At 37.9% G+C, this 17,395-nt stretch overlaps 1 protein-coding gene across 1 annotated transcript in view; it reads left to right on the forward strand.

Annotated features, from left to right (window-relative positions):
- Nucleotides 1–17,395, forward strand: part of LOC145785882 (fibrocystin-L-like) — a 74,502-nt gene that overhangs the window by 19,750 nt on the left and 37,357 nt on the right. Inside the window, exons 10-12 of the mRNA XM_082597585.1 lie at nucleotides 2,117–2,282; nucleotides 3,034–3,231; nucleotides 3,860–4,003. Coding sequence (XP_082453711.1) covers nucleotides 2,117–2,282; nucleotides 3,034–3,231; nucleotides 3,860–4,003 — 508 coding nt within the window. The remainder of the gene's footprint in view (nucleotides 1–2,116; nucleotides 2,283–3,033; nucleotides 3,232–3,859; nucleotides 4,004–17,395) is intronic.

Raw genomic sequence — 17,395 nt, forward strand, 5'->3', positions numbered from 1 at the left:
CAATAACGAAGGAGAAGAAATATTGATATCTGAAGTTGAGAAAGCCATTCAAGATCTGAAATGTAATAAAGCTGCAGGAAAGGATAACATTTATCCAGAAATGCTAAAAGCACTCAATGGCATAAGTTTAAAACGCATACACAAATTATGTAATGAAATATATATGACTGGATTTATACCTAAAGAAATGAATGAAACTGTTTTTGTCAGACTACCAAAGAAATCCAAAGCAAAGAACTGCAGTGACTTTAGAACATTAAGTTTGATCAGTCATGTACTGAAAATTTTGTTGAGAATAATTTTATTAAGAAATCGAAAATCTATTGAGAATGAGGTTAGCATGACTCAAAGTGGATTTATAACTGGTAAAGGAACACGAGAGGGTATACTTAACTTCAGAACAATTTGTGAGAGTTACAATGCAGTAAATAAAGATGTATATGCATGTTTTATTGATTATGAGAAAGCATTTGATAGAGTTAACCATGAGAAACTGATTCATTGCTTGTCCAATATTGGTATGAATGGCAAAGACTTACGTTTTATTATTAATTTGTACTGGAATCAAAAAGCATTTATTCGCATGGAAAAAGATTTATCTAAAGGAATTGATATCAAGCGTGGAGTACGCCAAGGATGTGTACTTTCTCCATGTCTTTTTAATTTATATACAGAAATGATTTTTCGATCAATTGATGATATGAAAGGAGTAAAAGTTGGTGGCTTGAATATAACAAATTTACGCTATGCTGATGATACTGTTCTGTTGGCTGAATCACAAGAAGATCTTCAAGAAATATTGGACAATGTTAACTCAATTGGTAAAGAATTTAATATGAAAATTAACACTAAAAAGACCAAATCAATGATAATCTCAAAATCACCAGACACCGCAGTACTCCAAATTATAATTGACAATAAAATTATACAAAAAGTAAAATCTTTTTCATATCTTGGTCATTTAATAACTGAAGATGGGAGGTGTGACCATGAAATTCTTAGACGGATAGAAATTGCAAGAACTACATTTGGAAAAATGAAAAATATTTTAACCAATCAACGTTTAAATTTATCAACTCGTCTCAGGATCTTAAAATGCTATATCTGGTCGACCCTATTATACAGTTCTGAAACTTGGACAATATCACAAAAAATGGAGAAACGGATCGATGCCTTCGAGCTCTGGACATACAGGCAAATGTTAAAAATTTCATGGAAACAAAAAATCACTAACGATGAAGTACTCTCCAAATTCAATTCAAGCAAAATGCTCTTACAAACAGTCAAAAGAAGAAAATTGAAGTATTTCGGACACACAATAAGGCAAAATTCATTACAAAGATCATTAATAGAAGGGAAGATAAACGGTAAAAGAAGTAAAGGCAGACAAAGAATGATTTGGACAACAAACATCACAAAATGGACAAAATTAAGTTATGAATGTGCAGTACGCACAGCTCATGGTCGAGAACAATGGCGCATTGTATCCAACCCTCCAGACGAGGAAGGAACAAAATGATGATGATGATGATGGCTATATGAACTACACACACAAGAGTAAAACTTATAGCCTGAACTCACTGGGCTAACTGATATAGTAAATAATGCGGTAGTTGCGCTAGGCCTATAGCCTGGTAACTGAGCTTATCAGCTAGGCTACTAACCAAAAACATTCGTACAGCTTCCCTGACAAGCAAGCCCTAAAACCCTGTCAACTGCAAGCCATTTGCAATTTGCATTTGCATAGCTTTCCATCTTAGGGTTTCCGAAGGGAAAAATAACTGATCCGTGTTTCCAATTTAAATTTGAAGTTTCATAGCTGATTCTTGAAAAGTTGAAAGTTTACGTTTACGAAAGTTTAATTTCTTGAAAGTTTACGTTTACGAAAAATTAATTTCTTGAAAGTTTACGCGGCAAGCGGCGCGGCGCGGCTTTGTCATTTCAACCTTCCACGCGGCGCGGCGCGGCACGCGGCGAAAAAGTCAAAAGCGGCCGCGTACGCGGCGCGGCGCGGCGCGGCTTGCATCACTAGTAGACAGTACCATCTGGGTTGCTGGGTGGTGGTGGTAAATCACAGCCGTTTTTGTTGACAAACCTCCCGAATTCTTCCATGCAGGTGTTGGTTGCAAGGGCTAGGTTTGGTGCGGCCTCCACGAACAGATTTTCCTTAACCGCTGGCACAGAATATTACTACGAGATACGTCACCTGGAGGGAAGAAATGGAGGAAAGTTTAAACTGGGGGTCTACGCAAACAGAACCACCTACACACCGGACCAAACAAGTACGTGAGGGCGTCTTTTTCTGCAGCCAAGTAGCCTACAGCAAGAATAGCCAGCATTGATAGACCTTTTGTCGTTTCTGAAGTGTTTGTTTGATTTTCATTAATTCAGTTTAAATCGGTGGTTGTTTGCGTGATGTTGCAGCTCTAAAGTGATAATTGTTAGTCCTGTATGCCAGTAGCCTACGGAACAACAATTTGATCTCCTTATCTCTCTAGCAATTGTTGCACACATGCATAAGTGCTTTAGATTTTAGAACACATGGGTGCTTCGCATTCGGTGGCTTGTTGCCAGGCGCACTCACATGTGCAAAATACTTATTTGCCCCTCCCCTGAAATTGTGTGCTGGCTATGCCCCTGGTAGAGTTGTGTGCCGCCAGACTGGAAAAGCGTCGCGTGTGGATAATCGGCAACAGCAAATTTCAACTTTCGTTACCAGCTATGGTGTCAAACTACAAATCTTTGTAGCGAAACATTGTCACATACGTATATCGAATTGGGAATAAGTTGGCATTGTGGTTTTATAACTGAAGTGGTGTTGGTATAATCAAGTATCAAAATGTTTTGCATCTGATGGCATGTTTATCCATCTAAACCGATACGCTTTCCTGCATTCAAGAATAAGATGACTTGTTATTCCGCTCACAGAAACAACTTAATAATATTATTTTGTTAGTTCAACGTTTATCGGTTGTTCAGCAAACTGAGTCGTGTTACAAACACGTATCAATTTTCCTTTGTTCAAATAAACAGGTTCAGTAGTGGCAGAAACACAGACCCTGACCACACGTCATGACGTCACACAGGAAGTACAACTAATCACTTTTGACAACTGGGAAGAACGGAACGGGACTTACTCTCGATGGAAGGTTTCATTCAATTGCTCAGACGGAAACAATGACTGCTTATACGGCAACAGTTACAGACTTTCTGTGTTTGGTCACACTACAGGTCCGGTTTTGTTATCAAATAGATGGTTTGTGATTATGGATAAACCTTTGTCACTGTCTATCAACGTTGCCGATCAGCTTCTCATTTTAGTCGTGGAGTGATAACTTTATTTCTACTATTGCTGTCTAATATATGCTGTCAGGCCGTTTTCGAATTTTCGGTGTGTCAAAAACATCTTTGTTCTTTTTTGTTTTCTTCTATACGACTTCCTTTATCTTTTTTACCTTCTTGCAGATGTCCAGCATGTTTCTTTCATTGTTTTTTGAGGTTATTGTTGTTTCTCTCGTTTGACGTTTTGAGAGTGACTAATACTAATAACAATATTTTTAATCTATCAGTGTTTACATCTTCCTGTAAGCTCAGCATCTTTGGAAAAGTCACAATTTCACAATTATCAATAAAAGATGTCTAGAAGCTGTTTTGGCGTTGTGTTTTTTTAAGAGCAGTTTTGCAGCTGACGTGTTACAACCAGGGTCAGACATAATCACATCAATCTCATGTTTGCTTCACTAGAATTGCTTTCGATTTATTGTTGACATTTTTTCACGTTTTAATCCCAAAATATATCACGAACGGCGCAAGTAGAAATGCTTGCATAAGGTAATCAATGTAACTCTTTACTTTCCAGACAACTTAAACGTCATGCGTTCTACCGAAGCAGACATAGAAGCAGACCTTCAAAATTTTGTGGCAATGGCTGGTGAAAAAGTCAACGTCACAATCAACTCGACCGACCGTAGCCACATCTACGTCACCTTCCTGTCATCAAGAGGTGCCCACAGTATCGCGTTTGTATACACAGTACTGTACTACCGTATAGGAGTGAAACTGGAACATTTTCAAAATCTTTTCTTATGTTTTTATTTCAGTAGATAAATGGAAGCCAGGTAGTTTATATTATAATGGTTCCAATCTCGCGGTTGGCATCGAAAGCAAGAAAACAAGTATAGTCGGGACAGCCAACTTATTCGGGTTTTGAACCAGGTTCGCGTGGCTGGAAGTGCATATTAAGATTTTTTAGGACATCAATGCCTCTGTCGGCTGTATAGCCGAGTGGTGAGAGCCGTGGAATGGCAATCGAAAGGGCGCCGGTTCGACACCACTCAAGAGTATGCGGCTGTGTCTTTGGCACGACACCTAATAACGTGCCTGAAGGTGGACACGAAGATTAGCTTCCTTGCCTTTCCGTCCACTTAATCTAAATCTTCAACCACCGGTGCAAGCCTGTAAACGACAAAAAAAATGCATCTTAGTAGAGGATATATGTTTGTTCAAGCCAACCACAGATGAAATGCACTTGGGTGTGATGTAACAAAGAAATCGTTTATGCCGCAAAAGAATAAATATGCAACTAAGAATATCACAACTGTAAATTACCAGTGTACCCTAACGCTGTGGCGTAGGGTTTTGTTGTTTGGCCGTTTGATCATGTCTGGCCAACAAAACCTAAGCAATGAAACTTTAATTATCACGTTACATGCCTTATGTGGGTTGGGTGCAATGTGGATCGGTTTCGCTTCAAATGGGTCGGTTCCAATGTGGATCGGGTGCAATGTGGATCGGGTCCAACTTATTTTGTACAATTTGGGTAGAGAAGTTACTTTTTGAACCATAAGCAGACGAAAGCGAAAGAATTTCCTTGTTTCTTTCTTTAATTAAAAATTAAGTTAAACAGTCCTAAACTTCTTCGTAAGAAAAACTTTCAATCAAAGTAAACAAACACAGCTGTAATTCTTCTGTTGTGTGGAGTTTTAATCAGCATTTACGACGATGTCAAGGGGGGAAAGGCGTCATTTCGTGCAAAAATTTAAGGGCAGTATATTGCGTTGCTACGCCACTGGGATAGGCTGCCCCATTAAATTGATAAATTCAAGTGCATTGTGAAGTTTTTCCTCCAGAAGTGTGGCTTCGTCAATGACTACATATCTATCATATTGTCTCGGTTCTTTCTATCTCTTACCAGGAAAAAGACTGAGGGAAGAAGAATGATGTAGTTTAATGGGATATCAACGAAAAGCAGTCAATTAAATGGTCGAATAGTTCTACTACTGAGATGATAAATAAAAATTCTTGAAGGACTTTAACGAACGGCTCAAATCTTTAAACAAATAATCAAAGTAACAATGAACAGCAATAGATTTCAACGCTTGTAACTCTTATAATCGACTTTAACGTGATTCACTCACAGCTTCTTATACAACTCTAATCTCGATCACAACTTATAATAGCACCAAATCTCATCTAGCCTACTCGTATTCAATAACTTCAACTTCAATTCAACTTTCCATCAACAATCATCTCACCATAATCTCTACCTCTATCAATAACTCAAATTACGCTACTATTTATAGCAGGTATGGTTTGACCAGTAGCTTCGAGAAGGTACGACAATGTTACGTCATAAGAACTCATTGTTCTGTCAAGTTTTACTACCGGTAAACATCTTTATGGCGTCATAGCAACCTACCACCTGACAAATTGTTTGATCTTGTTGGTGAAGCTTCTAGTCTTGCACGTATGCAGAATCTTCTAAAAATACGTCACATAATACAGATTTCGCAATCAAGGGTCATTAGCAAGATATAGGGCAGTAACAGATAATAACACTTTGTAAGAATTATACAATTAAAACAGTAGGCTACGCTTAGTCGACACATAATGTAGCCTGTCCTGAGGCTTAGCATTTTGATTGTGACACATTATCAAAGTAAGTTTAAAGTTCTAGTTTTGTAAGAATGATACGTGTAGGTTACTTAAGAAGGCATACGTGCATGGCAAAAGCTGTACAATTCCTTGGATCAATTTAATATGGCAGCCTATTCTGTATTTGTTTAGTATAAAATATACGGTATGTCTTTTTGCTACGCTTTTGTGCATCATTAACGTGTTTTAGCACAGCAGTAAATAAAATTTGCACTTTTAGTACCATAAACAAAAAATGATGTCACTAACCTACAATACAAGGCTTTTACTCGAAAAGTAATTTTTAGGGTACCGTATAGGAGGGCTGTTTGGACGTAAGTTTAAAAAACAAAAAACAAAATTCTAGAGGTTTTGAAATGTGCTGTTGTATTCTAAAACTAGGCCTAAAGCTGATATTAAAATTAACTATACAATTAAATTCTATGAAAAGTAAACAAACTGACAGTAATGTTTTATTTTTTGTCTAAACCTACTCATAAACTACTAATTTAGTGTATCTTTACAAAGCTTTAGGCTATACGGCTAAAAATATGCCGAATATTGCTCACAATATTCTGGAAAACTTTACAAAAACTGTTCACTTAGCCAATAACTTTAATTGCGCCTGAAGTGCAGTGCTGTGTCAAGGGGGAGGCCCCCCCGAGCCCACAGATAGCAGACTTTTATGTTTCAATAACAACATGTTTAGGCTACTGTTTTAATTTTTCATTCTGGCAAGGAGTGTGGTTAGGTCAATATTTTTTTGTAAATTGTTTGGTGTAAACTCACTTGTACCAAATTACTGACTTAAATGGAATGGTTGTATGCAGGTTTTTTTTTAAGGTTTGGTTTGGGTGACCGCTAAGTAGTTTTAAGAGGCCGCAAGTGTTTCATTTAAATACCAAAAAATAACCAAAAAATAGCCACAACTACATACAATCAACGCAACATAAAATGAATTATTCGACAAGGCACAGCTTAAATGATTGTGACAGCGACCAAACAGCCTGCCCAACACGGCCGCCAAACAAGTTTGCTGCACAATCAAACAAAGTGTGCTTGTTGGCTTCTGCTTGTTATGTTTCCACACGTAAAAACTGATCATTATGCGCCATGAATCAGAAATAAACATTGACGAGTATCGAAGGTGCACTTCTTTTGTGAATAACTCTTTGATTCAGCTGTTAGCTGTACCTCCACTTATTCTTTTTTCCGGACGTGAACTATTGATCGTAGGCTATATTAGTATTATCGACAAGACATAGCGAGAAACAACCATTACTTTTCTACTGTAGTTGCAAGTCCAAATTTTGGGAAACCGCTGGAGAAATTTGGGGGACCGTTTCGGTCCCCCAAAACACCTTAAAAAAAACACTGGTTGTATGTATGTATAACACTAGAACGGTCGAGGTGTCGAAATCGACACTTTTAGAAATTTAGTTCACTATTTTGGGCCTTAATTGTTATCGCAATGTTTTCAAACTATCAGTAGCTTCCCATTTATGCTTACACTTTATAGTTCAGTATTACTTTTCTATAAAATTTTTTTATGTTATCTGCCATGTGCGGATATACCTCCAACGGCCGAGGTGTCGAAATCGACACCTTATACAAATTTAATTGTAAGATAGAAAGATTTGAAAAATATAAAAGATTTCCTGTGTGAAAAAAACTAATTCAGTAGTTTTCACAATTACATGTGGCGTTTCTCATGGTAATTGTCCAATAGGGTAGCTCGTTTTTAAACTTTTTTTTTAATTCTCTCGGGGTAGTGGGGAAATGGTGCCAATGAGTGAGAAAAAACTCATGACAAAATTTGAGATTTGTAACCAATTGTGTTCAGCCTCCTCATGGGCCACAAAAATCGAAAAATGGGGTCAAAAACGCAGTTTTATCCAAAAATATTTTTAGTTTGGGTAGATACAATATTGTTTAGATATAGCCTATCTAATTAACTTTAAAAAAAATTGAAGTCATTTGAACTATTCCTTCAGCTTCCTCACAGTTTTTGAAAATGTTCATTTTGCTGAAAATTTTGCATTTTTGTTTGTGGATACACATGGCCACCTAAAGATACGGCCTGATCTGTCACATTTGCATAATTTCCAGGTTTTTATAACTTTGGGCGAACGTTTAAATAAATTTTTCTAAAATTAGATTTTTACGCTTTCTTTATTCTTTTCCCCAGATGACACAATAGGTTTTAGCATCCTCACATGTTGAAAAACAAAGAAAATTTAATTTTGAAGCTTTTAGTCAGACTGTTAATTTTCAATAACAGTCTGATCCAGCGTTTTTCAACTTACCTTTTCTCATTTGCAACTGCTTCCCCAAGGCGACAAAAAAGTTTTATGTCATTAGGAAACCGCAAAAAGTAAAAACATCTCAAAACATGTCAGTCAAGCACTGGCAGTTCCTGTAATCAAAATCTGCAAAATGTGACAAATCAGGCCGCATTTTCAGGTGGCCATGGGTTACATAACTACAAACTTCGTCAGTGACGTAAATTCAAATAAAAGACGTCACTTTTTCCTACCAAATTAACCCAATTTCATTAAAAATGACGCAACAGCTCAGGGCAGTTCTATAAAGAGAAATACAATGACGTTTCATAGTTGGTAAAATGTCTAACGCACTTATGTAGCTTATTACTGTATGTAACCACCCACAAAAATACGAAAATTTCAGCAAAATGGAAATTTTCAGAAGCTGTGAGGAAGCTGAAGGAATAGTTCAAATGACTCCAAGTTTTTTTTCTTAGGCTAATTAGATATATCTAAACAATATTGTATCTACCCAAACTAAATTTATTTTTGGAAAAAATTTTGACCCCCTTTTTTGATTTTTGATTCCCATGAGGAGGCTGAAGACAATTTGTTACGAATCTCAAATTTTCTCATGATTTTTTTCTCACTCATTGCCACCATATTCCTACTACCCGGAGAAAATTTAAAAAAAAGTTCAAAAACGAGACACCCTATTGTCCAACGCTCGGCTTGAAGTTTGTCATCGCTCGGCTTGATTTTAGGTCATCGCACTGAGTTTACAGATAGCCTACCTTCCATAAATCTACCAGCGATTTGCAACAGATAAGTTTATTCATATTCGAGAGCCAGTGGAAGGACTTGTTGCTAATTGCATAAACAATTATACTCCGAATTGGAGCCTGCCAATCGATGAGCAGCTGTTTCCAGTGGAAAACAGATGTCCTTTTATCGTGTTCATGTCAAACAAACCAGACAAGTTTGGCATGAAATTCTGGGTATTAGCCGAGGTTCATTCCAAATACGTATGCCATACCGTGGGCGTACCGTATTTATCGTACCTCGGAGCCATTGAAAGAGAGCAACGAAATGAAAGGCTTTTCCTCGAGGATGTAGTGATGAGGATCACCACCAATTTACACAGACAAGACGGGTACAACGTCACAACAGTTAACTTCTTCGCTAGGGTGAATCTTACTGGTTTGCTACAGGAAAGAAATATACCGTAACCATTGTTGGAACTATTCGAGCTAACAGTAAAGGACTGACAAAGGAGATGACCAAGGGTGGAGGAGAAAGATTTTCCAGTAAATTCTTCTACAATTCAACGAACAGCTGCATGCTTGTGAACTATCAGTGCAAACAAAAGAAAAATGCAAATGTCTTTTCCACTATGCATGACAGCCCCAGTATTGATGCTACAGAGAAAAATAAACCCTCTGTGATCCATTTTTATAGCGAGAACAAAGTAGCAGTTGATGTGTTTGACCAAATGGGAAGAAAATGCACCACACATGCAGCAAGCAGAAGATGGCCTCTTGCAGTTTGGACAAACATGCTAGATATTGCAGTAAAAAACTTTCTGGCAGCAACATCAGCCGATATGATTTTATCCTCCAGCTCATTGAGAGCTTGAGAACTGCTCGTGTGCTAAAACGAAATCAGACACTACACTGAGAAGAGCATGGACGATCATCTAGAAAACGCAGAAAATGTGCTGGACATTATTGCAAAAACAATACAGTTACCATATACAGTCACTGTCGAAAAGTGGGAAGTGTGATAATGGTGACTGGAAAGTCACAGAGTGCAAAAGCTGCACTGCGTGAAGCGCTTATTGGTTTGTTTGATTTTTTTCTCCTGAATAAGAAAACTTTATGCTTTTTTTATGATAATTATGTCTTCGCTCTGTTGAATTCTTAGATCATCGTATAGAGTGAAGATACAGATACAGTCAAGCTTCGAACTGATCAAAACCTGGTAACTTACGTCATAATTTTCGTCTAAAACCAAAAAATGAACAGCGCAAATAGGTGACAAACGTAATAAGTGCTTCAGATAGTTTTATCAGTGTAAAATAAAACGAACTCTTACTGTTAACTTTGCGGAAAAATAAAGTTTTTGTGAAAAGTGTCGATTTCGACACCAGCGGCCGTTGGAAGGATACTTTTTTTTCGGCCGTTCTAGTGATAAGTAATGTTGGCAAGCACAAACGGTGCAGTGTTAGTAAGTAGAATCGGTAGTAGGCTGTGCCATAAAGAGGCGAGGTTCATGGATAATTCCTTAACTTTCTGAAAAGTTGTAGTGGACTTTTACAAACACAAACGTGAAAAAAAATAATTGAAAATAATGACGTCACACGGTCGCGCTGGGCGTTTCTATGGTAACCAGTACCCATTTTCATAAAAATTGTCATATTTCGAAAACCACTGGAGATAAAAAGATGAACGTTACATCAAAAGCTGCAGAAGTGGCATGTTTATATCTGCTCTGAGAACACTTTTTATTCTAGGACTACTTGAAAAATATTTATAAACAAAAAACTCAATTTTACTATTTTTTTGTAGTGGGGGAGATGCAGGACCTATTAGACATTGAATTGTCCTCCGAGGACACTAAAAAATGCTCAAATGTCCTTTTTTTTTAACAGTTTGGGTTTTCATGCTTATATTTTCAACGGGATTATATTGCTTGATGACGTTTCAGCGGCGGCTTATAGGCTATTTGTTTTCTAAACATTTTGTACAGGTTACCAATGTAACATGCTGATTTATAAATTCTACAAGAAATTGGCGTATTTTATGGAACTGTTGTTGAACGTTCATTGCCTGGTTCACTGAAAGATATTAAACGACATTTTAATAGCCATGCTCATTCTTTCACAAAAAATTATTCTTTTACCACCTACATACGTTTTATATTGATACAACGGTTGTAGACGTTGTTGATTACTAACTCAGTTTGGTTCGTTTGGTAGGCTACTTGAAACAAATCGAAACGAATGTCTATAAAGTGCAATGTGTATAACATCTAACCTCCAGCAAAAGAAATCGTTGCATGGATAGGCCTACAACTTTGCAAGGAAAGAGACAGATTTTTAGTTCAGTCGTTTTTAGCATCTTAACGGTATGTGCACTTTGTGCAGCCTACCGTTTTAATCATATTTCTTGCAAGTAATTTAACAATTTCGTTAAGGCTGGCTATTCCTTGTTGGAGAAAGTTAAGTCTTGGCTACCCGTAGATCGTGCCTGATTTGTCACATTTTTGTGATCATGGCTGTCTGACTGAAACTGTCTAAAAATTATGTGTTTTTTAACTTTTTGCTGACTCTTAATGATATAAAATCATTTGTTGTCTTAAAAGGAAGCACTAAAAATGAGAAAAAATAAGTTAAACGTTCAGTCAATTTGCGTTAAAATTTCTTTTCCCAAAATATATTGAAACAACAGTTCAAAAAAGAGTAGGCCCTGCATTCTCGGAAGCCTATATTGCTAATGGCCTTCTGTGACCAGTTAATCCATCATAGAAGGCCATTTGTAACAACAATGTGTACGTCACAGTGTGACCGTCACCATGTGACCAGTTATTGTTGATCGGTCAGTTATGCAATTTGTGAAAAGTGTTTTGCAGAGTAGCCAACTTCTCAAATTTGCAAAATTTTACGTTGTATAATGGCTTCTGGAAAGAAAAGAAAGATTGGTGATGAAGGCAGAATGTTCCAGAAAGATTGGAACTGACTGATAAAAACGTGGAGATGCAGTTAAGAGTTGCAACTTCTTCCGTGTCAGCAGACATCACAGTACACGACTCATCATAAATATAAACTTTCAGCCATCCCACTAGCTGTGAAAGTGAAATAAATCATTGTCTACTTCGCTGCATTTTTTATCTGTAAATAAAATTTCGACATTTTTATTGGCCCGCCTGTGTTATTTCTCATTTTATGTGGCCCGCAATACTAAAAAGGTTCCCACCCCTGATCTAAAATGATGGAAACGATTTTTCAAGCCTAAAATTCTACCTGCTGGGGAAACGTGTCCCCTTTTTAGGCAATGAAAATATGGTAGGCCTAATGTTCATTAGCCTAATGTTCATTAGCATTAGCATTAGTCGGCAGCCGTGGCCGAGTGGTGAGCGCGTTGGGCTCGCAGTCGAGAGCCTGCATGTTCGACTCCAGCCACCCGCACTTGCTGTTGTTTCTCTGGGCAAGAAACTTTACGATAATTGCGTCTGCCTAGTGATCGATTTCGAGTAATGGGTAGTACCAAATTTAAGTCATAAGTAGAGTAGACAACCGGAAACAAACATTGCTGTCGGCTGCAGTGTGGGTCAGGTGTATGTCGGAAGGCGTACACCGATGCATAGCGCTCGTCCGCTTTCCCGCAATGCAGGATAAAGATAAACAAACAAACATTGACTGTGTAAATATCTTGACAATCGAATTTATTTTTGTGAGCTTATAGGCCTACAAACTTTTTTGAAGAGGGTATAATCGATCCTGCCCCTGAAGGACCTATTATACACAAGCAAACATTGAAAAACAAAACATGTTTTTTCACTTTCATTGCAAAACAAGCACATAAAAATGTGAAATAATAATAATTAGTGTCTATAAACATCTTAATTGCCAAAGTAAGATTAATTAACGTTACATCAATAGCTCTTAACTGGGTAAGAGGCGTCTTCATATAGGGGTGGTTAAACTCTTTTCCGCCACGGTCATAATTCACTATTTTCGTTGAAATGACTTTTGGAGCGTACATGTAATTTATAATGTTGCTAGAGAAGTAAGCTTTTTATTTTTAAAACGTACAAAAGTTAATTCTTCAAGTGCAGGGATTCCAAACCTTTTTTTACACCGTAGCCCCTTTGGAAATTTTGACAAATCAATGGCCCCCTATTTGTTTCAACCTTTTGAAAAAATTAAGAAACGTCATTTTAATTAAAAAAAAACTTGCTTATACAGTCAGCAGACATATCCACATCTCTGCCATCCAATACTTCTGATAACTTTGGAAACATTGCAAAATTGCATAATTCTATTTTTCTCTGCCAAGTTTTCTGATGAATCTTTCAATAATGGGCAAAATGTTTGGGCAAAATGTAACCTACTAGTATTGGTGGAGTAGACTTAGAGATGATAAATCAAACAAAAATTATTTTTCAAATTTTTCCATGGCCCCCTTAAAAAAGGCTCATGGCCCACTAGGGGGCCATGGTCCCCAAGTTAGGAACTCCTGTTCAAGTGCCTTAACTCATTGTGGGCCTATAATAGATCTTGGACGTTACTGTTTAATAGGTCCTTCCAGGATTCATTTCAAAGGTGTGAAAGAAAAGCTACACAGTTAAGACCTATTGATGTAACGTTCATTAATCTTACTTTGGCAATTAATATGTTTATAGACACTAAGTATTATTATTTCACATTTTCATGTGCTTGTTTTTGCAATGAAAGTGAAAAACATGTTTTGTTTTTCAATGTTTGCTTGTGTATAATAGGTGCTTCAGAGGCAGGATCGATTATACCCTCTTCAAAAAAGTTTGTAGACCTATAAGCTCACAAAAATAAATTCGACTGTCAAGATATTTACACAGTCAATAAACATTGACCTTGGCCGTATTCTCTAAAATTTTTGTTTATTTTGAGCTGATTTATAAGCTAAAGAAATGAGAGCAAAAAAGAAAAAAAAATGTCTAATAGGTCCTGCATCTCTCCCACTACGAAAAAAATAGTAAAATTGAGTTTTTTGCTTATAAATATTTTTCAAGTAGTCCTAGAATAAAAAGTGTTCTTAGAGCAGATATAAACATGCCACTTCTGCAGCTTTTGATGTAACGTTCATCTTTTTATCTCCAGTGATTTTCGAAATATGATAATTTTTATGAAAATGGGTAGTGGTAGCCTAACCATAGAAACGCCCAGCGCGACCGTGTGACGTCATTATTTTCAACTATTTTTTTTCACGTTTGTGTTTGTAAAAGTCCACTACAACTTTTCAGAAAGTTAAGGAAAAATCCATGAACTACGCCATTTTTTGGCACAGCCTAATCGGTAGCCTAGTGCTAATTGCTGTGCCCCTGAAGTAGCCTATTAGGCAGTCAGGTAGGTTTATTTGTGCATGAGCTTACAATGGGATGGTTTAAACCTACCAGGCAAAACATAGTAACAATTGGGTAAAAATGTTGAAATGTTTTTTGTTAAAGTCAATCCTTGTTGCACTCCCAAAATGTTTTGCTCTCTTACGCCTACGTATTTACAAACGATAGGTTAGTAAAATTTCGAATAACTGTACTTTTTAAGGAAAAATTGCTTTCAAATGTAGCTAACCCAATTAAAACTCCTAATTTGTCAATTCTTGTCCAATCTAAAAAAAATGAATTTAATAAGCATGCTAAATTTTCATGCTAACTTCTACTGTGTGATATAAGTTCTGGGTTGATTGACCCCAATGTTCATGACCATTGCCAGTACTTCTGATTAAAAATCTTTTTGCTTTTACCTAGCCTAGACTGCATTTGCGTTGTTTTCAAACTGCTTAGACAGTCTATTAAAGTAAACCACCTTTCCATATCGATGCAGTGAAAATACACACTATAGCAGTGGTTCCCAGCCTTTTTGTTGTCACGGACCCCTTTAGACAAATTATTAATTCTGCGGACCCCTAACTAAATTTTGCCTGAAACTCAATTAAAATACTATTGATTACAGCAAAGAAATTTATTTTCACGCGAGTCAGTTCAATCACAGTACTATTGACTATTGTAATAATTATGCTACTCAACTACTGTACGGTGTCATATTGCATTGCCGCTGTGACTCCTGCGGCGAATATCAGGATAAACAGTTGCTCAAATAAGAAAATGAATGAATTGTTCAAGAAATGTCAGCAGTATTTGAATATTAAGGTGACCCAAAGTGCCATGCCGAAACTTTTTCAACGTAAGCAAATTTAATGAGATGGTTGTAGTTCGTAGTTCTCACACCCACCAGATTGATACCGCCATCAACGACGCACTGCGTACTGTGACTGGATGCCTGCTTCCCACTCCAACGGACTGCCTACCCATCCTAGCAGGCATCCAACCCGCTGAGCTACGCCGTAAAGGAGCCACGATTTCTCTCGCTTGCCGCGCTTTGGACCCCGACTATCTCCTCCATGCAACACTCAAGAGACCACCACCTATAAAGCAGCGGTTGAAATCAAGACGCCCCTTTGTGCCTGCCGCACAACAACTCCTTAAGAACGCCGAAGAACTTGGTTTAAGTGCGGCACACTGGACGAACCACATGTGGAACACGGAATGGCAAAATCACACTTCCACGCTCCGTGACTTCATACCCAACGCCGATCCCCGTCCACCAGGGATGTCCCTCGCAAGGCTTGCGTGGGTCAGGCTTAACCGCCTGCGAACTGGCGTCGGCCGCTTTCGTTCGGACATGCACAAGTGGGGCCTGGCTCCTTCATCAGAATGCGAGTGTGGTGCCACGGAACAGACCGCAGACCATGTCATCCACCACTGCCTAACCCACCGGCCTCCACACGGTGCGCATGGTCTGAGAATCCTGGACGACGAGACTGCTGAGTGGCTGAAGATTTCCTGCCCTCCAATCTAGCCTGGAAAGATCGCTCATACGCCATCATCATGAGATGGTTGTTGTTGTTGTTGTTGCCTTTCCTGAACTAAACTGCGGTTGAGTTTTTGACAACGCAACACGCATGTCATCTTCAACGTCCACTGTCCAGGCGATTTCGATGTTGCTTTTATTGAACTAAACTGCGGTTGAGTTTTTGACAACGCAACACGCATGTCATCTTCAACGTCCACTGTCCAGGCGATTTCGATGTTGCTTTTATTGTAACAAGAGCTGAGACTCCTGCCTCGTAAAGGTTAAGTGGTTATGAATGGTAACAAAACAATAATCGCTTGCTTTGCCAAGAATGATAGGTTTGCAGTTGTGAGCACCAAAAATCCTCCACAGTTTTTGAATGAAACTCAATGCGTAATAACTCTTTTGATCTTAAATCAATTAGGTCATCTTTACTGAGATCGTCATCGCTAATGTTGTTCAAGTCAAAAAGAAAAGGATTTCAAATCCATGTTTCAAATTCGTTCGGCAGGTGTTCTAAATTAAAATAATGTTGAAATGAGATTTGCAGGGTTTCAAGTGTGCGCAAAGTTTTTCTCTCATAGAGATCAAAAGAGTGCATTCTCTTTGAGTTTCATCTATCAAGATAAAATCTTCTAACATTGGAAAGTTAGCGTAATTACCTGCTTCCAATCTGCGTTTCCAAACCGGCAACTTGGCTAAAAACGCTTTCAGTTTTTCAGCTGCATCAATTATTGTCACACCTGGTACTGGAATGCCACGATTAACATTGTTAATCTGACCGAAAATATCGGCTAAGTAGGCCATGCCGTATAGAAAACTTTTACTCTCGAACAAATTTGAGAGGGGACTTCCATTTCCTTTCAAAAGAGTTGATACCTCATTTTTAGGTGCTGCAGTCGTTTTAAAACTTCTCTAGATAACCAACGTACCTCAGAATGATACAAAAGTACCGTACTCCGTAATCTGACCCTACTTCTTGACAGAGCGCTTTAAAAGTACGGTGGTATACAGCTCTGCTTTTGATGAAATTAACGACTTTCACGCAATTCGTCAGAATTTCTTTGAGACTTGCTAGTAAAGTTTTTGCTGCTTACGCGTACCTGTGCAAGAAGCAATGGGTAACAACCAACCGAGGAGCTTCGTTTTTTACTAAAGCAGCAAATCCGGACTTGTTCCCGAGCATAGCTGGTGCTCCATCCGTACATATAGAACAAAGTTTTTTTTCCAAAATTCATCAAGGTAATCACGGACCCCTAAATGCTTTCTCACGGACCCCCAAGGGGTCCGCGAACCCCAGGTTGGGAACCACTGCACTATAGGCTATTATCATAGAATTTCTTGCCTGTATGGGCTTGAAAATTATTTTGGCCTCGGGGCCGATAAAGGGCTTAACGCAGCACTGATGAAGTGCCATACTAAACTCAACTTGTTAGCAGTCGCCTACTGTGATAATAATTGAAACAGAAATCTTCTACACGCTAGTAAAAGCCATTTTATGAAAAAGTACAAGTGGTACTTTATACAGTATTTCATAAAATAGGAAGATTTTCAAGCGTTTGTGTGGGGGTATAACTAAGATTTAAAAAGTAATTTTGTAATTTGGACC

Source organism: Aplidium turbinatum, chromosome 16 (genome assembly GCF_918807975.1).
Source record: "Aplidium turbinatum chromosome 16, kaAplTurb1.1, whole genome shotgun sequence".
In the NCBI taxonomy this organism is placed as follows: domain Eukaryota; kingdom Metazoa; phylum Chordata; class Ascidiacea; order Aplousobranchia; family Polyclinidae; genus Aplidium; species Aplidium turbinatum.